The sequence below is a fragment of the Notothenia rossii genome, assembly GCF_949606895.1.
Source record: "Notothenia rossii genome assembly, chromosome: 8".
Lineage (NCBI taxonomy): Eukaryota > Metazoa > Chordata > Actinopteri > Perciformes > Nototheniidae > Notothenia > Notothenia rossii.
The window spans coordinates 26,462,238-26,485,943 of record NC_136906.1 but is presented as its reverse complement, the minus strand read 5'-3'; the positions used below and the strand labels follow the sequence as shown (position 1 = coordinate 26,485,943).

At 36.6% G+C, this 23,706-nt stretch overlaps 2 protein-coding genes across 4 annotated transcripts; one reads left to right on the top strand and one right to left on the bottom strand.

The window, feature by feature from the left end:
* Positions 1-396: 396 nt before the first annotated feature.
* On the bottom strand, positions 397-7,188 carry LOC307015515 (dehydrogenase/reductase SDR family member 7C-B-like). Of its 3 annotated transcripts, none has more exons than XM_079644179.1 (8): positions 7,028-7,096; positions 5,688-5,767; positions 5,210-5,387; positions 4,046-4,134; positions 3,290-3,500; positions 2,646-2,738; positions 1,856-2,005; positions 397-1,054 (listed from the first exon to the last, which is right to left on the bottom strand). In XM_079644179.1, the coding sequence occupies exons 2-8, from the start codon at positions 5,739-5,741 to the stop codon at positions 849-851; spliced, it is 981 nt and encodes a 326-aa protein (XP_079500305.1). In that variant the 5' UTR covers positions 5,742-5,767; positions 7,028-7,096; the 3' UTR covers positions 397-848. The 3 variants fall into 3 exon arrangements, with proteins under 3 accessions (XP_079500305.1, XP_079500304.1, XP_079500306.1); XM_079644178.1 differs by having other exon boundaries at positions 4,046-4,158; positions 7,028-7,090; XM_079644180.1 differs by lacking the exon at positions 5,688-5,767 and having other exon boundaries at positions 4,046-4,158; positions 7,028-7,188.
* Positions 7,189-7,941: 753 nt separating this feature from the next.
* On the top strand, positions 7,942-21,414 carry LOC307015521 (splicing factor U2AF 65 kDa subunit-like). The gene is given in 14 exon segments (XM_079644187.1): positions 7,942-8,100; positions 9,774-9,969; positions 11,992-12,095; positions 13,700-13,851; positions 13,962-14,078; positions 14,585-14,723; positions 15,013-15,092; positions 16,270-16,291; positions 16,294-16,335; positions 16,338-16,360; positions 17,252-17,374; positions 17,450-17,536; positions 18,700-18,942; positions 19,588-21,414. Coding segments are annotated over 14 exon segments (1,509 nt in total). The 5' UTR covers positions 7,942-8,051; the 3' UTR covers positions 19,720-21,414.
* The last annotated feature ends 2,292 nt before the right edge of the window (positions 21,415-23,706 follow it).

The following is a 23,706-nucleotide window of genomic DNA, read 5'->3' as shown; positions in this document are numbered from 1 at the left end:
GCAATCCAACTTCCTCAAACTCAACTGTGATAAATCTGAAATGCTTATCATTGCTTTAGTTCCCCACACCAAAACTCAAATCAAAACTCCGGCTAACCATTAAAAATTCAACTCTCGCTTCCAACAAATTCACAAGTCATTTTCGGCATCAACCGGATCGCTAGAACCTCCTTTTTATCCAGCTCAAAACCATAGCACGTCTCAGTGACTGCACCAATCTATCTTTGTTAAAACCACAACTTGTAATTCCCATTCTGAACGGTTTTAATACGATAATATTGTATTTTTTTAATGATGTATGATAATGTAAATTGAGTACATAATCTGATGACATAAAAATATAACATCATAAAAAGATAAAGATAATTGGACAAAACCAGGAAGGAAAATAAAAGATAACATGAGACAAAACTTTATTTGTAAATGTCAGTCATTTGAATAATTAGGTTGACAGTGTTGATACATTATTTAAATGTAGTTAGAACATACTAAGTGTGGTAAGTTTTACTGGAAGACAATTATTTTTTCATGGAAAAACTGGTAATTCAACGTCAAATTCAGTAAGTGTCTTTTGGATTGCAGCCTGTTCTATTTTCATTTTACAATTTTAAAATAAAATGTCTGTCAATACACACTAGCATGGTTTAGATGCTATCGTCAATGAAGCCAAATCTTAATTGTAGCTGAAAATATTTATTTATGGGGGGAAAAAATGTTTTTGATTATTTTTTGTTTTTCTGCATGGTTAAATGTGGGACTGCCATTGTTAAAACATGACTCCCGTTTCCACCGGTTTGTTACACCTTCAGCGGTAAATCTCATGTCATATTTTCTTCTCTGCTACAGCTCTACATGTTCTCAGAGGCCTCGGCGTGCTTCACTCCTGCAGCCATCACGGCGAAGAACACGTTGGGGAAGAAGGACCTCGCGTAGACAGCCATCTTTGGGAGCGAGGGAGCGATCAGGACCTCTTTCCTCTTGTTGCTCAGTGTCTTCACGATCTCAGTCACTGCCTCTTCTGGAGTGACGCCCAGAGGCTTCTTACTGTACAACACTGCAAAAATATCAAATAATACATTATTGAAATTACCAGTATATTGCAGCACCCATACTTAATAATACATAGTCTCACCATAAGTAACTTAACTACAGTTTACATTTAACTACAAATCTTTATTTGTACATTTTTGTTGTATACAGGTGGTGGAATTCAATTAAGGGGGCCATATTATGCTCTTTTTTAGATTCATATTTATTTTTGGTGGCTCTACTGTGACATGTCTCCATGCTTTAATGTTCAAAAAGCTCTTTATTTTTCTCATACTGCCTGTGCTGCAGCACCTCTTTTCAACCTCTGTCTGAAACCAGGGGCGGACTGGCCATTGGTTGACAATTGACTAGCGGTATCGAGTTGGGCCGGGCTGATTTGTAGTCCCAGTCCGCCCCTGTCTGAAACCAGAGCCCAGTCTGCTCTGATTGGTTAGCTGGCCGGCTTTGTCAACCGCTTAGAGATGTCACGCCCCTTAGCCTATCAAGAACAATGTGTTGGCTAATAGAAGCGCAAGTTTTGCGTATAGTTATGTCACTATGTTACAGAAGTAAACAAAGGAGTCCAATGGTATTTCAGGCAGGGGAGGAGAAGCTCCCTCTGGAGGAAACTTTGGGATTGTAGCCTTTGCAGACCATTTACATGCACTAAAACCTATACAAAACACTACCGGAAAGGGAAATCCCCAAAAAGCAAAGTACATTTACTTAAATGCAAGATTGGTCTAATATTTTACATTTTGAAAGAAATATTTTCTGTTCAATATATCATTACAAATAATGGCTTTTTCCCTCTGATTTTCCTCACATGAGCAGATGGATTTGGAGGGTGTCTCTGCCTCTTCGATCGATGCAGAAATGAAGGTGTGGTTGATGGTGCTGACGGAGATGCCATACTCCTCCACCTCAGATCTCAGGCTGTCAAAGAAGGCCTGGACGGCATGTTTAGAGGCTGAGTCTGGTCAAAATCACAAAGGGAAAGATCTTTAAACCCACAGCCATTTTTAGTTTTTACTCATTTTTAAGTACTAATACAATAATTCAAGCAAAAACAAGGAGAACATTATATTTCCATAATTATGAAAGCATTTGCCAGACTTAATTAAATATGAAATGTTAAAATAGCATTTTCCTTTACCACTTACAAGCATACATTTGACGTAAATAAACTGAATAAATACAATAAAAATATTCAATTTTCACTCCTAGCATGGGAGTTCTCTCACAGACTGAAAATGGAAATGGAAAAAGCCTTTTGATAGTGAGATTAACTCGAAATTTCTACCATATACTGAAAACTCTGTATTTGCTAATGGGTCAAAATGACAGGGTTTCATTTATTTCCCTAACAGGTCTATTGCTTGTTTTTGTTTTTATGGATATGTCAAATAACTAATGCCTTATTTCACTTTTTGTATTATTATATTTCATTGGGTCTAAATTAAGACCACACATTTCATGCTGCTACTATGTTTATTGACCGGGTTGAGTGAGTTATAATATAATGGTAGACTAATGGTGAGCAGTGCTTTCTGTGCAGTAGCACTAAGTATAATAATTGAAGAAAAGTATTTCCCTTCATAACGCTCTGAACTCACATGCCGTGCGGAAAGGCATGGCCAGCTTCCCCTGGATGCTGTTGACCAGCAGCAGGTGACCCGTCCTCCTGCAGATCATCGAGGGCAGCAAACCTGCAACACAAATATGTCAACACTGTGAACAACAAGAAGCAAAAGTGCAGTCAAAATGGGGGCTTAGCTAAGAAAAACTGTTAATATTCAATAATCTTGTTAAATCCCTTGACTAAAATAAAGTTAACATTTAGTATAGGCCTATAGGATAATAAAATATAAAATCCAAAAAAAGGGCAAATTCACAAGCTATCAGCAAATAAAGAATACAAATAAAACACATTAAGGAATCAATATTATATTGTACATTATAATATCAAAATATACAATATTATTTTTGTAATTGCTCATTCGGCATGAGCTTTTTTAGTAGTTTAGGTGTACAGTAGTTTCATGGTTATACATGTGTACCTTTAGTTAGATTTAAAAGCTTTACTTTAACTGGTGACAGAGTACTTCTCCGCTATTGGTACTTTCACTAATGTAAAAGGTCTGAACACTTTTTCTGCTGATACACACTACTTGACCAGTGCTGTATGAATTCCTGCCCAGCCTTTACAACAACACACTATGTCATACTTTAACATACTAATTGTGTCTCCATCTTCTACCTTTGGCGAGCGTGGCCGGTCCGAAGTAGTTGTTGTCCATCAGCAGCTTGTCCATCTCCAAAGACACGCTCTGTGCTGGCGCCTTCACCTTCAAGCTGCTGTTCAGGATGACGATGTCCAGGCAGCCGTAACACTCCAGGATCTCTGCGATCACGTCCGGCAGGCTGTCCATGTCTCCAAAGTCCAGCAGCACCAGTTTGGATGGAAACGTCTGAGAAACAGAGATGAACACGGACTTTACTTGATCCCTTTTTTGGTACTTTACACTTCTACTCAACTAAATGTATGCTTACTTTATGTCTTCATTAAAACAAAGACCATTCATAACCTTACAAGAAAGAGAAGAAAGGGGCTTATACCAGATTTTTGCTATTTCAAACTGCAGTTCCAGTTACAAACAAAACAATCAACACAAGAGTTAAAGTGGCCCTATTTGTTTACTTCCATAACATAATGACATCAGTACATAACACTTGTGCTTCTATTAGCTAAGCTAGCTCTCCAACACATTGTACATGATAGGATAAGGGGCGGGACTTCTCTAAGCAGTGGACCAATCACAACCGAGCCGGCAAGCTAGCCAGACTGGGCTCTGGTTTCAGATGGTGAAACCAGGCAGTATGAGAAAAACAAAGACCTTTTTGAACATTAAAGCATGTAGACAGGTCCCAGTAGATGAATACAATACACATATGAACCTGTAAATGAGCATAGTATGACTTATTTCATATAAAAAGTGTCTGTTTTAGTACTTACCAAAGTTGGGTCTGAGGCATTTGCCAAATCATCTTCAAGCTCTTCCAGTTTCTCCCAGCTCTTCCCACAGAGGATGAGCCTCGCTCCGCCTTTATGAAACACATCTGCACATTCTGCATTGATAGAGCAGAGACACTACAGGTGAACAGGGTAACACATTTAACATAGATATCACTATGACATTTCAAAAGTTTATGACTTACATTAAGTTAATATTAGAGGTATCAGAATCAAGTTTACTGCCAGGCACGTTTACACATAATAATAAATAATAATAATAATAATAATAATAATAATAATACATTTGATTTATATAGCACCCTTTAAAGACAAACGTCATCTCAAGGTGCTTCACAAAGCTACAGTATAAGGAAAAATAAGTAAAAAGATATCTAAAGGAGCATATTGGATCAAATATGACAATATAAAATGAATTTGTTTTGGTGTATGGTGGTGCAAACATGAACAATCTAAGAACATGTGTTGTAAGAGTAGGTCCAAAATATAACAGGGGTATATTAAATATCAAGTTTAGGTATGCAAATGACGCATTACCTTCTAAATGATGTGCTACATTTCCATTCATTTTCAGAAAAGGAATCTGACCATTGAACATTTTGTTGACAAATTACAGTCAAAGGTTTTTACAGAGGGGGTTTTAGATATATCTTATAATCCCTGGATATATCAAAACAATTCTGAAAACAACCATAAAAATGCATTTCAGACCCTTTTTAGTTTTATGACAATTAGGGTCTCTGATTAATAAACAAGGCCTTTGGTAAAAACCTTCATAATATGGATAAAAATATCACTGGAAAGGTTGGTTTATTCAAATGCTAGTGAAGTGGAGAAAACTCATTTTGAGAAAACAGCCTTAAAGATACTGTATTGTGAAAGTCATACATTGTGTACACAATACAGGTGAATATGCAAATTAGGCATTATCTAATAATTGTGTGATTTTAGGACACAAAAAAAGTTATTAAAATAATCTCCTAAATGTTTTTTTTGTTCAACTAGTCTGAAAGAAGATATGTTATGGATACAAAATATCTCCAAATCTCAAACTTCTCTTTAGCAATACATGAGACTCCAAGACTTTAGAGTCTCGCAAAAAAAGACGAATTCAAACAAATCTTTAATACAAACGACGCATGTTACCTTTTCCAAGCCCAGATAAGGCGTCGGTTATGACCACCACTTTATTGCGTACAGATGTTTTGGACAATAGACCCACGACCGTGCTGTAGAGATAGAACAACCCAGCTGTCAGCACCACCACACATGGCACCAGTAGGACAGTGGTGGTCCACACCGGGTCCATCTCCTGGAGGAATTGCTGGAAAACGTTTTATTTCATATTTAATATGCAGAACTTCAATAAAACAAGAACGCATATATCTTTATCATTGCTAGCACATAACATTGAATGAGTTTGACACTCTGGGAATTCCGCTTATTTGCTTTCCGGTGGAAAGTTAGAATAAGCTTTCGTTGTTAAAGCATGTTTTGGGTTTTTGTCATACTTTTAAGAAGTGAAATGGCTTTTCTGATGATGCAGATGAGATGGGATGGAGCGTCAGCAACCGTGAAGGATCTAATGAACATGATTTACATGATAAAAAGGAGCGTGTCCTACCCAAAAGCTCTCCGGCTCCATAACATTGGACTCCATCTCACCTGTTACAACCATTTTTAAATGTAACTACTCTTAGAACTCTGCAATAAAAACAGAGAAGACAGTTTTAAACCACGATCTTACATTAATCATGAAAGCAAAAGCCTACTGGATTTGCAAACACAAACTATTTAATTTCTAAACATTTGCAATCTACAGGCATTAAGTGCTTCATAAGGTACAATTACAATTCCAAATGTTAAAACTGAAAAAGTAATTTGTGTGGGGGCAGGTGGAGAAAGCAGGATTCAAGTATTTGTTTTGAATTTTAAAATTCTACTTTTTACTGACTTTTTCCAAAGATCAAAAGGAGGCGTGTGGTGCAGTGGGTTGTGTGTTGGTGTTCGGATCAGGGGGTAACAGGTTCAAACCCCACTGAAGTCAGCATGTCGTTGTGTCCCTGGGCAAGACACTTCACCCCAAATTGCTCCAGTGGGGATTGTCCACAGTATTGAGTATGTAAGTACAAGTGACATGTAATGTAATCAAAGCCTCTGTCTGATGTGCCAGTTTAAAGTCCATTAACATTTGAGACGAACAAACACAAACCAAACATGAAGATACAAAAATGAAAAACTAAATGACTACAAAGGGCCACAAAAACTAACTTCAAAAGATAGAAATTACTACAAAACAATCAAAACCACAAACACAAAATGACTACAAGGCCAACAAATTACACAAACTGTCCAGAAAGACAAACCAAACAACAACAAAAAAGCAACAAAATAACCACAAAGAAAAACAACATGGCCAATAAAAAGACACAAAATGACCACAAAGCGACGCAAAACAACCTTATGCGTCGACAAGGTTTTGGGGACTTCTGTTTAGATTACAGATTATTTTAGAAATTGAATCTTTATATCTTGACATCAAGTGTAATCTGTTAGAAACTCCTTGACGAGGCCAATTAATTGTCATCAGATCATAAAGACGGGCACTCACACGTTCCAGATTTGTCCAACAGGGAATTTTGGTTTAGGTTTACCCTTCCAAGCACCGGCTGCTGGTCTAAATATAAACTGTGCTAGAAATAGATACTGTATCTCACACAAAGGCAAAATGCCATTGAGTTGTATTCACATTATTCCACGGCAGAGATACGTTAACACAATTACAAACTAACCAGAAAATAAGGAAATGGAAGACTTTGTGTTGCAACAGCTGTGCAGAATCAAATCCAAGATCAAACCAGTAGAAAATGTGTGTTGGCAATTAGCTCAGATAGATAAACGTAAGCTGGTCGTGTAGCTGACCTTGATCCTTCAAGAAGAAATTAATTATCTGCCAACACTTACTGCTTCTCAGGCTTCTGTAGGTCTTCTGGGTTGTATATCTCTGCAGCTCACTCACACAGCTTCTCCAACATGACAGTCTGCAGGCTGCCACAGCAATACTTTGGGATTTGAGCTCTTTTAATAGCAGCACAGCTGAGTCAGTTATTTTCCACGTGTGTTGTCGACATGGTATGTGTAAAGTGACATGAGAGTGGCAGGGGGTTCTGCAGGGTAAGAGAGGGGTTTCCATTGGGAACATTTTCAGGTACTGTTCTTGCATTCTAAGGTTTTATGTATATAAAGTCCATTTTATTTATATTTTGACTTGTGTCACTACAGAAAATGCAAAATGAGGCAAAGATTATTTTTGACAAAAACATATATCATATAACAGTATTAAATATTTCAAAATATGATAGGAAAAAAACTATATAGAAAACAAATCTTATTAAAATGCTTATAATACAAATAATTGTTGGGAATCTGAAATAAAAGTGTACTGTACTTGTTAACAACACAATCTGTACTTTCAAATAAAGAGGAATACATAATGTTTGTGATTATCCTTTTTTAAAGACTAACCTGACAAGCATGGATGTGCAGTATAGTAGTATCTTGTGTGTTTGTATTCAATTCTATTCTTGACAGGGTTATTAATTAAAGTACGATAATATGTGGCTGGTAAAAAATCAACTATTTGTATTTATGAATGATCTCCTCTTAATATAAATATTATTTGTAGTATTTTGTATGTATTTTTTCTCATTTATTATTATTTTTGTTTGCTAAATACCTGCTTTTTTATTGTAAAATGCTATTGGATTTTTGTATACCAATGAACAAGTATGGATCAAATGAGTCAAAGAATACATTTTATTTTGAAGGTTGTAACCGGATGTAGTTTATATACACTAGCTCTGTTTTGACACGTGGGATATTTGAGTGCTTTTTCTGCACTGACACTCAGCGGGCTGGTTGGTTAATCTTCCCCCTCAGACAGTGACAGGCCTGCAATATATACTTATACACCGTGACAACCGGTACAATGTCGGATTTCGAAGAATTTGAGAAACAGCTCAGCGAAAATCGACAGGGTAAGAACTAACTGTGCCCCAATTTGGTCCACAAGCTAGCATAGTGCAAAAACGTTAGCCCCCGTAAATGAATGAATGACCCGAGCTGACAGCAACTTTAGAGTGTACTTTCCCCACAACATGACTCGGCTAATTTATGTTAACATAATTAACATGTAGCTTCAAGATGCCAGTTATCTCATCCCCATCCTTAAGCCACTATAGAGCCTTTGGTAAATTGACTTACATCACTGAAGGCATTCTGGTTCCGCTGAGAACTTACCTGACATATACAAGCGAAACTCCATCACATTATTTCAACTTTTAAATTACTATCCCCTCCTGTAAAGAAAGGTACTTGTAGAATTAAAATACGTTAACTTTTTCTTAACTATTTTGTTGTACTTTTCTATTCTGAAACCATTATTAATTGTTACGATTCTCTAAAGAAATTATTTTTGATATAGCCTATCCAAAATAATATTCGTGGTCACAATCACAAAAAAACAAGCATGTGTTTTCCTTTAATATTAGTAGCAATACCACGATGTAGAGCAGGGGTGTCAAACTACATCTCAATGCGGGCCACATTCGCATAAAGGTTGCACTCAAAGTGCCGGTTGTAACTATATAAATATATTGTTTATTCTTATCCAATTCAGAGGCAATAATGTAATATAATGCATTATTTTATATATATTTGGATTACTATTGGATAGGATAATAACTTATTAATTAACTACTTCTGAAAGCAGAAGTCCGGGGCAAACAATTGTAAGTCTCTTCAGTGCGCATGTCACAAAACGAGATGCATTGTGGGACATGTAGTTTATGGACAACCTGCTTCTGTAAAGTGGCATGTAACCGTATAACAAAGGTATTATATTCTTTGCAAGCTCTTGCGGGGCCACATCAAATCAAGTCGCGGACCGGATTTGGCCCCCGGGCCTTGAGTTTGACACCCCTGATAGAGCGTTCAATAAGTATTCAATACCCTTAAAGGTGAAGGAATATTATTATTAAATGTCATGTGCACACGATGACAATATGTAATTTAATGTCCTACAAGTAAAATAATAACAAAAATGAAGGGACTTCCTTTTCCCAAATTACAGTTGAATTATTCTTATTGTTGACCTCATGGTAACTTCAAGATTTGACCGTTTTTTGCGAGTGAGAAGCAAAATGATAACACAGCATACAACATACCATATATTGTAGGTTAAACAAATAATAATCAAAGAGTGGTTGGAGGGGGACAATATTCGAAAAAAAAGAATGTTTTCTCTGAAAATTAACTTGGATATTCTCTGAGGTTATAAATATGTACATTTGCAAAAAATTGGAAGAAACATTCAAATGAAATACAGATTACTGGAAAAAACATATACATATTGAATATTCCCTTTTAATGATTGTTATGTTTTACATTTGTGTGAAAAAACTCTCTTTAGTTAAAATAATTAAGTTACAAAACCATTATTTATCTGAATTGTACCTCCATCCCTGGCTCTGTAATTATAATGTGTTTAAACATCAGTGGCCCTAATACGTCTCCAGAGAAGGATTATCACAGTTTTTGCCTATTATTTTTCTGTCAGTGGTTGAATCAATTGATTTTCTCAGCTCTTCTACATGCAGTATTATCAAGTGTATTACCAGATGTATAATAATGATTTCTTGCTGCTGCACAGAGAGAGAAAGAGAAAGGCACAAAAAGAGGAGTCACAGTGAATCTACCGGCCGAGCTGACAAGCACCGCAGCTGGAGCAAAGACAGAGGGAGCCACAGCCGAGAGAAGAGGAGCCGCAGCCGAGAGAAGAGGAGCCGCAGCCGAGAGCGAAAGAGCCGCGACCGCCGGAGCTCATCCCGGGACCACAAGAAGCACAGGTCAGGAGGAAGCTGCAGAAACACTAACGAGCTGTGAACTTTACAGTGTGTAGTACCTGAGTGAATGCTTTACAGCAGGGGTGTCCTAACGTTTTTCACCAAGGGCCACATACAGAAACATATACGAATGTCTGGGCCACTCACTAGAGGTATATTGCCTCATAAGTTCAGTTATACTGTAAGTAAGCAAAATCAATCAAATGTAGGTAGATGATGCTTGTGAGTGTTGGCAGCTCATCCCTTAAAACAGAAGTCTCAGATTGATTATGATAAGAAGAAATAGGAAGGGTGTATTTCAAGCTGTATTTTCAACTACAATATGTTAGAAAATGTTTCCAACTTTAATTGACTGCATTTATTTTAAAAGTGGTCTTACATGAACAAGTACAGTATAATACAAGCACAAGTTTCATTTGTGGGCCATATTCTATTATACTTTTTTTATTTGCCGAGGGACGATTTAAAATGGTCCGCGGGCCGTAGTTTGGACACCCCAGCTTTACATTGTAAAAGCCTTCACTATACTTGAGTTTATATATACTATACTATACTTTAGTTTAGCAGAAATGGGCAGTAACTAAGTACATTTACTTGAGTATTTCCATTTAGTGCTACTTTGTAATTCTAGTCCACTGCAATTAAGAGGTAAATCGCGTACTTTGACTCCACAACATTAACTTAATACTTTTAGTTACTTTCCAGATTTGAAAGACTTTAATGCATCAATATTAATAATCAAAACATATCACATCTATGACTCTGAAATGGGACAATTTGCATGATAAATACTGTATTTTGATAGAATAGAATAGAATTGGGAGGGATGAAACCCTCTTTAATGGTCACACATGTAGAGCACACAGCACACACAGTGAAATATTTTTCTCTGCTTTTAACCCATCCTAGTACCAGGAGTCTAGTACTAGGAGCAGTGGGCAGCTATTGTACAGCGCCCGGGGAGCAATTGGAGTGAGGGGGGTGGGGGTGTCCAGTGCCTTGCTCAAGGGCCCAGGAGGTGAACTGGGACCTCTCCAAGTAGCAGTCCACACTCCATATTTAGGTCTGGTTGGGGACTTCAACCGGCGACCCTACGGCTCACAGTTCAAGCCCCTACTGACTGAGCCACTGCTAATACTTGTACTTTGAATTGAGTAACATTTTGAACTCAGGACTTTCACTTGTAATGGAGTATTCCTACTCTCTGGCACGTCTAGTACGAGATTTAGGTACCTGTACCTTATGCCACTTTATGCCTTTACTCCTTTACACGAATATCAGAGGGAAATACTTTTGTCTTCAGAATGTATCCAAAAGCTCAGGTAACAGATTACTTTACAAATGTTTGCAAAAAAAAGGCATTTGAAGCGATGAGTTGATACATTTTTTACAAAAATAAATAATTAGCAGCAAAAAACCTGTAGTTAATCCAGCTTCTCAAAAATGTGAGGATTTGCTTTTTTTCCTTCTTAGTTATTTTTATGTATTAGTAGCATTGAGGTTTGGAACAACACATATTTTGAGTTTGTGGTGACACGTTATCGGACATAATTCACCGTTGGGTATATTGTGTGTTGCAACACGGACCTGTTAGTGAGGGTACCGTGTTGTGGTGTTCATGCTAGCTTGACAGTAGCAACGAGGAGATGTACTTACCTTGTCTTGAAATAAAGTGTGGAGTTCCATACTGAACACACCGCCTCTGACTCCCTTTCATCGGCTCTATGAGTGTTTCTTTGGACTCTTTGTAAACCTGACCTGACCTGACCTGCATAATAATCTCTTGATATCTTATATAATAGTTCAACAGAAACAATCTGGGACATCTTCTCTCTTATTATCCCTGATAATACTTAAATACTTCTACTTACATTTTAAATGCAGTACTTTTATTTCTCAAAGAAATTGTTTATAGTGTGATAATCATACTTTTATTTAAGCTTGTCCATTCACTCTCACTCGTGTTTACTTAAACACACACCTCTCTGTGTGAACATTAAACGTTATGTTTCCGTGTCTCTGCAGCCACTCCCCCTGGAGAACCAGGAAGAAAAGGACCTGCAAATATTGGGATGTGCCTCCTCCTGGCTTTGAACACATCACACCAATGCAATATAAAGCTATGCAAGGTACTTATCATATTATTTAAAAAAAATGTTTTCAGACCTATAACTTCAGGTAGTAATAATATTTTACAGCCTTTATCCAGACCTGAACGTGGCTAATTCTGCTTCCAAAAGGGGTTATAATTATCACAATTCTTGAAACAGTTTAACGGCCGGCGGGGCTTTTTTTTTTTTTCTCACGACACTGTGTCTCAGGGCTTCTTAATATTTAAAAATATAAATCATACCATCCTAACGGGAAGAAACTCAGCTAACTGATGATATGAACCATTTGTACCGAAACAAAACACAAGTCTCACAAGAAGAGTCTAAATGAGCCCTGAGCGAAAACATGCTAACGCACTTAGCACAGAACTCTAGGTATAAATCGATCTATATACTTATCGGATCTGCACAAACCAGCTTAGCTAACATCCTGAGATTCCACAGATTCTAGAAGTATAAGTATCATCACTGAGCGATCAGAACTTGTGACAGGGGAAGCAAATACAGACAACACACGACGTAGCTTTAGGTAGCAAAACACGGAAATATGCTCACCTTAGCTGTTATTCTGATCAAAAGTTCTGTTCAATGGCATTACAACGAAAAAAACGCGGCTGAAGGTTAATCCAATGTGTCTGTCACTTATAAAAAAATATTAATAATGTGTCTGTCACTTATAAAAAAGTATTGATAATCCATATTTTGAGTTTATATCAGTGTGACATACACTTCCAAGGGATGTAAATGCTCCTGCACATAACCTACCGTAGTGTTTAAATAAGTCAATATGATTGAAGTAAAAGAAAAAAGGTATTCTGTTCACAACCTGCCAGAGAACCTCTGTTTTTCAGTTTTCTTCAGTATCAAAGTAATCCAGCGATAGTTGTCTTCATATCCAGGGGTGCATAGCAAGTACAACACAAATGACGAAAAGTTAAACAAAGAATCGAAACATGAGTGACTAAAACCATTAATTCCAACTTTTTTCATGTTGCACTATCAATGCATTTTTCGGTATAAATTCTTATAATCTCATTATACTGACACTCTTTATATTCACATCTAATATTCATATAGTAATATTATTGCAAATGGATCAATGATGCACAGTAAAAGGATTTTCAACAGGCCAATTTTAAAATACAAAAAATTAGAACATCTATTTAGATTTCTTCCACATTAAGATGGTTGTGTACGCATACATTCATATTAAAATTCTTATTTGGGGGATTTAAGTGTTTTTCATTAATACGATGTGTCCTAAAAAATGTGATGTGCTGGGACCATAATTTGTCTTGAAAAAAAATCCGTAACAATTTTTTTTAACAAGCTCTGTTATCTTTAGTATTTAAATGTATTTAGAGATTTTGCTTTCATTTGATATTATTTATATCCATTATTATTCAACAAAACATAATTTAGGATTCTGCAGGGGTTTTCTGGGGTCGAAAAAAATAAAATAATAACCCTTTTATTTAAAGTAGAGACCAGCAAGTAAATAGTTTGAAACACTGGTTGAAACCCCAAACACTTTAATTTATTTGCAGTTTTCTCTGAAAGACGGAGGAGACTTTGCAGAAGTTAAGAGTTTTTTAGCTGAAGTTTCTCACTCCATCCCTCAGCGGCCGGGCAGATACCAACCATCGCTCTGCTGGCGACCTCCACCAGCGGCGGCTTGGCTTCAGCTCCGACGCAAGTGCCCATCGTCGGCAGCCAGATGACCAGACAGGCCAGACGCCTCTATGTAGGAAACATTCCCTTTGGAGTAACTGAGGTAAAGTGTCTACTGTTTCTTTGACTTCCTGATTCGTATGTGCTTTTTACACCAAACACTGATATGTTCATGTTGTTTGCAGCCATGCTGTTTGTTCTCTTCCTCCCCAGGAGTCCATGGCCGAGTTCTTTAACGCTCAGATGAGACTCGCCGGCCTCTCACAAGCCCCGAGCAACCCGGTCCTGGCTGTGCAGATCAATCAGGACAAAAACTTCGCTTTCCTAGAGGTACATGTTGCCCATCTATGGCATATAGGTCATTGTAAGTAAAACATTTGAAACATTCCCGCATGGGAAAGGGATTCCCTATTTTTTTTTCTTTCTTTGTCTTTTCTTTTTCTTTTTGTATTGTCTATAATATTGTTTATATAATTTGTATCTGTATAATTCCCTTTTGTGAGGGAAAAAAAAAACAACAACAATAAAAAGTTGTGAGGGAAAAAAAAATTATGATTAATAAATTACTAAATTGTTTACCACCATTGTATCAATGTAAAAGGAAAATTCCGGTTTGTAAAACTTATTTAAAAATATGAATGTACAAGAAATACAGACAAAATAACCGTTTAAAAAACAAGACGCATATTAAACATTCTCCACACAAATAAACATAACTGTAATGTTATTTTTGTGAATAAAATAAATAAATAATCATCACATGATGTGATCATAAGAAAAGTAAATAAAATAAAATGTGCCAGATGTGCCAGTATCAAATGATTTTCCTTTTACAGTTTCGGTCTGTAGATGAGACGACACAGGCGATGGCCTTCGATGGAATCATTTTTCAGGGTCAATCACTGAAGATCAGAAGACCTCACGACTACCGGCCTCTGCCCGGAATCTCAGAGCAGCCGGCTTTCCACGTCCCAGGTTTGTTACCATGGTAACATTAAGTAATGTCAGCTCATCGGTTTATCATTCATTTGTGAGAGAACGCATTGCGAATGGTAGCTTTGAGTCTGTTGTGAATGTACCATAAGGGTAAGGACATCTCCAAGCGGTTGACCAATCACAACAGAGCCAACCAACTCACCAATCAGAGCAGACTGGGCTCTGGTTTCAGACAGAGGGTGAAAAGGGGTGCTGCAGCAATAGGGCCCATTTAAAAAATGTTTTCTGAAATATGAAATGTATTTTGTTGTTGTTTTGTTCTCTGCAGGCGTTGTCTCCACAGTCGTACCTGATTCTCCCCACAAACTGTTTATAGGAGGCCTGCCCAACTACCTTAATGATGACCAGGTATTTCCCTGGGAACAGATTGAACAGGCACAATCATGTTTCCTTATTCTCACACTTGCGGAGGCTTTTCTTTGTCACACTATAAACATGCACAAAATATGTCATACATTTCCTTATTAAATCAAGAACCCAAAACGTTGTTATGGTAGAGAAAAAAAGCCAGAAACAGAACGTGACCCCAGAAAAGAATCCCTAAAAATCATCATAATAAATCATAAGTAGGTTCATATTAAATGGATTGTATTTGTGTTGTAGAAGTATTAACAATGGACCAATTCTCAAGATAATTAATACCAACATTAAACTATGATATCACAATAATCAACTTGTGTCATTTATTACATGAATACTAGCATTTAAGATGGCTTTTTGTGACAAAGTAAACTGCTTATACCTTTCTCATGTTAAGCACACTGGTTAAAGAAAGGTAAGCAAAGTCCAGTATATTTACACAAAAGGCTGATAAACTGATATTTATATTTATTTCTGCATTTGGCCTCAATATTGGCCTTGAGTCCATATTGTCAAAGGAAAAGTCCACCTTTTTTCTTGAATTATTTTGATAATTAATTTTAGTATCTTACCAACTGTGAATATTTCCTTATTGCTGAAGTTAGCAAACTGTGATGGCTCTTCTAAATAAGTAATCGATTGATAGCAAAGAAAAGTGTTTTTTGTGTTCAATAAATCAGCAATGAATGTAAAGCCCCTGTTCATACAGTAGCAAGGTACACCATATTTACTGGTTCTTCAAAAACCCACCGTTAAGCGCTGCCGGAAGATAACGAAATACTCCAAATAAATAAAATATTGCAGTATTGGAATGTAAGGTGGAGAAAAGGCAGATTTAAAAACAGGTCGCTTGAACAGAAATGTGCAATGTCATCCTTTTGAAAAATCTAGTTGAACTTTTCCTTTGACAGTATAAAAAGTGAAAGTACAAATGTTCTCATAACTACTAATACTCTGAAGGTTTCCACAGCTCCATCTTTGCTCTCAGCTGTGCAGATGATTTCCATTTCCACAGTGAATTGAATGATGTCTCTCTAACTCTAACTAGCTGTCATGTGACCGATGTATATTCTTGACTTCTATTTTTGATCTAACTCTTGCAGTCTCTTGCCACTGCATTGATACTCACAGCTCTTTCATTTTTGTTCCCCCACTTTGTCCCCAGCTAGGGGCCTGTAAGATCGTTAAGTCTGCGCTCATAATTTGTTCAGTAGTTCTCATCTACTGCTGCCATGCCAACATGTAACACAAGGCAAGTAAAGACATCCTGGTCCCCACAGGATACACTCCCTGCCAGCAGGCTACTTCCTGTCTCCCATCATGCATTTGGAGCGCGTTTCGTGGGGGTTAATCATTAGTTTTGTATGGGGAGGGGGGTTTATTCAGCGTTTAATATAAAGGTAAGAAAAAACATTTTCCAAGTGTTATGTTCTAATGAATAACAAAGTTCTTTTTTTATTTACTTTGCACCATTTTGTGGAAAAAATTACTTTGAATATTAATTTATTACAGCTTATTTTATATACCGGTAATTTGCATATTAACTAAATGTTGTGATTTATTTGCCTGAAACTGGAAAAATTAATACTTTTTTAATCTAAATAAAATCATTTTTCTGTTACCTTCCAACATTTCTCGGGAGAAAAACTAATTTTAATATTAGATAAATGTTATCCTGTTCCCACATTATTTGCGTCCAACCGTTGTGCCTGTACAGTAGCTGGTTAAATGCATTTCAACGATTTCAACTCAATCTAATTAAGATCACTTTTGGTTTACTTCGCACCATTTTCTGTGATGTATTATTTCGTGAGGGATTCATACCTTTTTGGTCAATTCAGTCTACGAGCTGTTTTTGTTTTCTGTGTTCATGTGACTATAGTGTGTATACTGTATGTGTGTGTTTGACTACATGTTTGGACCCCAGGAATAATATTGCTAACGCTAATGTGGATCCTAAACCTTTAAAATCCCAAAAGAAATGAACATTTGAATGCAGTGTAAAGTCTACTTAACTGCATACATATCATTTGCAGTAATCACTTTATCTATTGGATTGTGATGTGATGCTTTTAGGTATCAAATGGATCACTTCCTGCATGTTCTCTTTGTAATATCAGTCGTCCTGCGCTCTTGGCTGTTTGCAGGTGAAGGAGCTCCTGACGTCGTTCGGGCCTCTCAAAGCGTTTAATCTGGTGAAGGACAGCGCCACCTCGCTATCTAAGGGTTACGCCTTTTGCGAATATGTCGATATCAGCGCTACAGATCAGGTAATTATAGTCTTCTATGTGTCGGATTATATACTGTGTCGTTTTTTACTTTAACGTGTGTGTTTTCTCTGTCAGGCAGTAGCTGGGCTCAATGGGATGCAACTGGGCGACAAAAAGCTGATGGTCCAAAGAGCGAGTGTGGGTGCTAAAAACGCAAATACTGTGAGTCAATGAAACTCTTTTACTTCTTTAAGGCCCTGATGGAGATTAGGTACGTATTTTTGTATGGTTATAAATCCGGCGCTTAGTAAAATATATGGACTGTAAATTAGCAGCTAAATTTAATTATTTGTACCCTTATTTTTCCTGCTGTGACAAATATATTATGTTGGCATTAAGTAAGTGGTTCCCAGCCCTTGAAAATGAATTGTATACCTCACCCTTAATACAAATGCATTTAAACTACACGATATGTACACCTATTGTCAGTGAGAAAAAAATTATATTCAGACTCACTTTTTTAGTTTTGAAATATATTGCAATCACTAATATTTCTACGTACCCCCTGCAATCTCCTCAAGTACCCCTAGGGGTTGACTTTCCCCCGGTTGGGAACCACTAAAGCAGGGGTGTCAAACTGAAATACACAGTGGGCCAAAATAAAAAATAAAAATCGGTACTAGTCGAGGGCCGGACTAATTCAATGTTTATTGCAAAACTTATTGAAATGAACTTATTGCACATATTAAACCTGGAACTAACAAAGCTTAAATGATTGCCTATTGTTTTTGAACATGAAACATTAAATAATCAGTTGCATTCATTTCTTATGGCTCTATCTGCAACTTTTCCGGAGTCATTTCTTATGATTACATTTTTCCACAGGCCAACAACAGCTTCAATAAAACTATTTCCCTCAAAGAACAAACCAAACATGCCCTGTTGTCTCAAGAAAAAAAGTGCAAAAGGAAACATCCATGTAAACTCAGTGTGCTGCTCTGTGATGCTAGTTCAAGCCAGATACTTGGCATCTCATCTTGGCATCTCATCAATGTTTGGGCTCAGGCTTTGAGCTGAGGAAACCCTTAGGATTGAGTGAAGGTGTGCGTGCAATATACAGGCGGGCCAGATCTAATAGTAATTACAAATTATCCTGCGGGCCGAAATTAAATCCACCAAGGGCCTGATTTGTCCCCCGGGCCTTCAGTTTGACACATGTGCACTAAAGTATACATGGTAAACAAACAAGATCAACATGAATACATAAACAAGCAGGGAGTGCATGGCAGGAAGCAGCAGGCTTTATGGGAAATATATTCTAATATATTTGCTTTAAGTCAGAGAATGGAGACTGAAGTGTTCCCTGATGTGTGCGACTCCTCCAGACTTCCATCATCGAGACCCCGGTGACGCTGCAGGTCCCCGGCCTGCAGAGGCTGCAGAACTCTGGCCTGCCCACGGAGGTGCTGTGCCTTCTCAACATGGTGATGCCCGAGGAGCTGGTGGACGACGAGGACTACGAGGAGATCCTGGAGGACATCCGAGAAGAATGCTGCAAGTACGGCAGCGTGCGCTCCATCGAGATCCCCCGACCCGTGGATGGGGTGGAGGTCCCCGGCTGTGGGAAGGTACTAGTTTAGACTTTATACCAGTTATTATCATACCTGTTACATTTTTCTTACAAAGCCAGCACTTCGATTTCTGCCTTCCTCGTTCTGCTCTGGCAAAGCACAGTGTAGGTTATCTCCTTCAATCTGACCACTCACTGCCTTGCTTTTCATTTTCAAACTGGAAACAATTATATAAAATGGTTTCTGAGGCTTCCATTATCCATATGTTTGTAATTTGAACCTAATGCATCAGAGCTCTGTTAAAGGGGTTTTGAATATTGGGTTTAATATTAATTAAATAAATAAATACATTAAAGAATAGATCTCTTTTAAATGTATTAATATCGCTGTTTATATGCAAAGTCGATGAAGGGGGCAATAAATAAAACCTAAAGAATAATACAAAATATAATATAAATTAATAGTTTAATAAAAACAAATATTACAAACATGCATATTTTCAAAACAACAAGGACTACATTTATATATTTTATTGGAAATTATATTTCATAATGCAACATTTATTTCCCTTTTATTTATTTATATGTTTTTTTTCTGAATGAATAGGGCCTGGTTTTCTCACAGATTCAGACCAATGCATCATTATTTAAATGCTTATTTCCTCTCTTATTTAGTTACTTATCTCATTTGTTTTCCCTCCAGATCTTTGTGGAGTATGTTTCTGCTGCAGACGGTCAGAAAGCCATGCAAGCCCTCACCGGCCGCAAGTTTGCCAACAGAGTGGTGGTCACCAAATACTACGATCCGGACCAGTATCACAGACACGAGTTCTGAAAGCACAGGAGAATCCTTCTTTCTGTTTGTGAAAGGAGAATTCTGTTCAGGCGGTTTCTTTACCTAAGAAAATACTTATTTTATTACATCTTCTACTTAACAAACTGGACTGAAGTGTGTGTTTCTTCACCGAATATCTAACTCCTAGCTTTAGCTTCAACACCTGAACTGAAATGAGTGAATACAAAATAATACTGCAGTTTCTAGGGATGTCACGATGCCAGATATTTAGTAGTGGATAACCATACCAATGAAATTCCGCAATTCTTGATACCTAATGTTTAATTGTATTGTATGTGTTATTGTTATATACTAAGGGGCGGGAAATTTGACACATTGACTCATCTCTATACGGTTGACCAATCACAACAGAGCTGGCAAAAACAACATTTTAAAAGACCTTTTTTGAACACATCATGACAACGATTTGATTTACCTTCGTTGATTTATTCATTTTGAACGCTTCAGAGTGAAACTCTATGGCCCTTCCACTAAACCGGCTGCTAACAGCAAACATGAACTAATCGTTCTTCCAAAATGAGTGCTAGTGATTTAATGAACACCTCTTTCAACAGTACCCTAATTTCTGTACTTTCATACGATCAAAATGCTTGCATCAACTTGGTACCTATGTATCTGTTCTTGTGACATCCCTATCAATATCCATTACATTTGTTAGAATGAATGTGACATGTATCTTATCTAATACTGCCTGACGATGCCAGAGTAGCTGTCTTATGGAGTATGCACTATATGAGAAAAAACAGTCAAATGTTTAGATATCCCTACTGAGCACAAACATTCATTTCACTGTTTTCGATTTGAAAAGCCATCATAAATGTTTATTGTGTGGCTTTGACAGAAAAAAAAAAGGTTTTATTTATTTTTTGAAAAGTCATATTTTCGTCTTTACGTAATATTAGTCATTAAACATATACAACTCTATTAAACTGCTCACATAGATCAAATACAGGGCTGTACTGAGCAGTTAAAAACTAAAATGCTACATTCAAATATTAAATTAACATTTGAATGCTGCAAAGGTTTTTTTTAATTTTTTTTATGTCTTTTCATTTACTTTAAAGCTGGTATGTGTTCAAGGTTGCATATAAAGATTGGTTTTATTATACTTTTTGTATAATTGATTCCAGTAGTGGCTGCATTGCACTGCTTCTGACTCCAAACATTTTATATAACACATTTTTATCCAACCAAATAATCTGCTTCAATCCATATTTGTTTGTGTTGGAAGATCAACATTTTGACTTTGGTCCAAACCTTTTTTTGCTTTCCTACTTGCTGCACACCAATGGTGGTACCAATATTAACCTGTTTTATTCATACAATTATATGTTATTCAACTAAATGCAATTTCTAACAAAAACATTAAATTGTCCTTGCTTTTCAGGGTGACGATGTAATAAAAATATGTGACAATATATTTAAAACCTCAATAGAAGCTTCACATTTTTTTTAAAGATGGCATTCGGTACAGCCCTAACTAAATCTAAACGTAATCTTTTTTTAAGCATTTTGACGGTAATGGGGTAAATGTGTGTTTTGTCACTTGAGTCTTAAATCAAGGGCCTTTTATGTCAAATATGACTTTAAAGAAAAGCAAATTGGTAAACAGCTTCCGTTGGTCTAATAAAAAATACTAAGCAACATATGTTAATAAATGCACCTTTAAGTTTTGTTGATCGCAAACTGAATGACTTTTTTCAAAAACATTTATTCTTTTTGTGAACAATCAAAGAAAATGGATCCAATGAAAGCATTAATGTATTATTAGAAAATAACTTATGCTTGAAAAGTGCAAGGGCAAACATCCCAAATGATTTGTCTATCGGGATGTGAGATAATGTTCTGTTGCAGAGTTACCACATTATGTTTTAGTGCAATAAATATCACAGATCATAAAAAGCCACTCTTTCTTATATATTTTTGAATGGCCAAGAATTTAAAATTTTGCAGTAACATTTTTAATTTGTACAAATTCAGCCACTGCCATTGCCTTGAGTACATGCTTCCGTCCACTGTCAGTCTGTCTGTGAGTAATCCTTTTGTGCATTATGATTGGATCAGTTATGGCTGGTTATTGATGTATTTAAAATGTGTAAATATGTATTCAAATACCTAGTTGTTTTATCACAGAGGTCCCTCTATTATCTTTTATTAACATCTTAAGTCATATCCGTTTACATTTACTCATCTTTTCTTATTATTCATTTATTTAACAGAAGTCATATTATGTGATGTTTTAGAATCACAGCTTTTTGTTTTATTCTGAAAAGTATTACCGGTAGTAAGTATTTATGTTTTATTTTAGTTATGGATACATGTTTAACAAATTGTTATAATTAGTAAATATGTTTTATCCACTTCCGTCGATAAACTTGTTAAATTTAAAATGGTGTTACCAGAAGTGACAGTACGTCAATGCTTGTTGGATCATTAATTAGCCTTCCCTGCCCTCTATTGGTCCTAATAAGGCACTGCAAAGCTACATTAAAGGGGTACTTTTTACGTAATTTTGTTATGTGGTTGTTTAAAACCCTCCTATTGTCTTTGTTTCCCCCCCTGTACTTTGATGTTAGCGGTCCTGTTTTAACTGCTATTACATTAACACAAAAACCATTAATCATCAACAAATGTCATTTAACACCCTTTCAAACTGTACATATTGTATCAGACTACTGGTACACATGAAAAACTGCAGTAAATATACAAAGAATAGACATTGAACATGTATTGCGTGTGCCAGGTGTGATCCATGTGGGGGGATGGGCACATAAGAGCGGGAAATGTGTCAAATTGGTGTGTGTGTGTGTGTGTGTGTGTGTGTGTGTGTGTGTGTGTGTGTGTGTGTGTGTGTGTGTGTGTGTGTGTGTGTGTGTGTGTGTGTGTGTGTGTGTGTGTGTGTGTGTGTGTGTGTGTGTGTGTGTGTGTGTCACCTATTATGCAAAATCCACGTTTTCACATCTTTTCTACATCAACATGTCTCCTCTGTGAGACGAGATTCTGACAGTTTCAGGAAAAAAAGATTCTCTCTCTTTTTGTCCTGATCCATTTATATAAAAACCTGTCTGAAAATGAGCTGATCAGATTTTGGATACTTTATGATGTCATAACGATTTATTGGCTTGTGTAACCATTAGCCAATCACCAACCGAGGTGATTTAATGAATCATCAGCTCTTCAAACAAACTAGTATGATTTTTTTTTGTGTGATTCAAGTGTGATTCACATGAGGGGATTGGGCACATAAGGGGGGGGGGGGGGGGAACACATCTAGAGTATGTGTGGGTGTTTTTTGTGTCTGATCCGGATGGTTACTAATTCCTTTTCTTTATGGTGGTAATTTTTGACTGGGAACACCATGGGTGTTACAAAGTTGACTAAATCATCCAAAATTCAATGAAAGTGGTGGTAAGCAATTTTATATGTTCAAATGTCTACTGTGAAGGATATCATAAAGCCTTAATTCAACCGAATCTAAAACAAAAAAGTTATGATTGATGAAAGTAGTAAATCGGTCAGATTTGACCCGAAGACAACAGGAGGGTTAAAGTGCTTGGCCATAGTTAGTGGCATTTTGGAGAAACAGACAGGAGTACTGTACCAGCAGGAAGATAAGCAATGACCTGCTGATAGTGGGGGAGAGGCACACAAAAGTATTTTAGCCACCTGGAAAAACATGTATTTGAACACCTATGACCTTTACATGTTATTTTGTCACTTTTGTATTGACTGTTGTACATAGACTGCAACACACTTACATTTCTACATTTTTTCCTTTCAATTGTATTTTCTTTCATTGTATTAGTTCTAAATGTGAAAATATGTTAACTAAAATAAACAAAGTAATCAATAACATATTGATTTGTCCTTGGTAACTTGATATATTCTTATTTTAATTTATTTATTCTAGAGAAAGTTTTATTTTGAAAGTTGTGACCGGATGTTGTTTGGATGTACCGCGTCAGA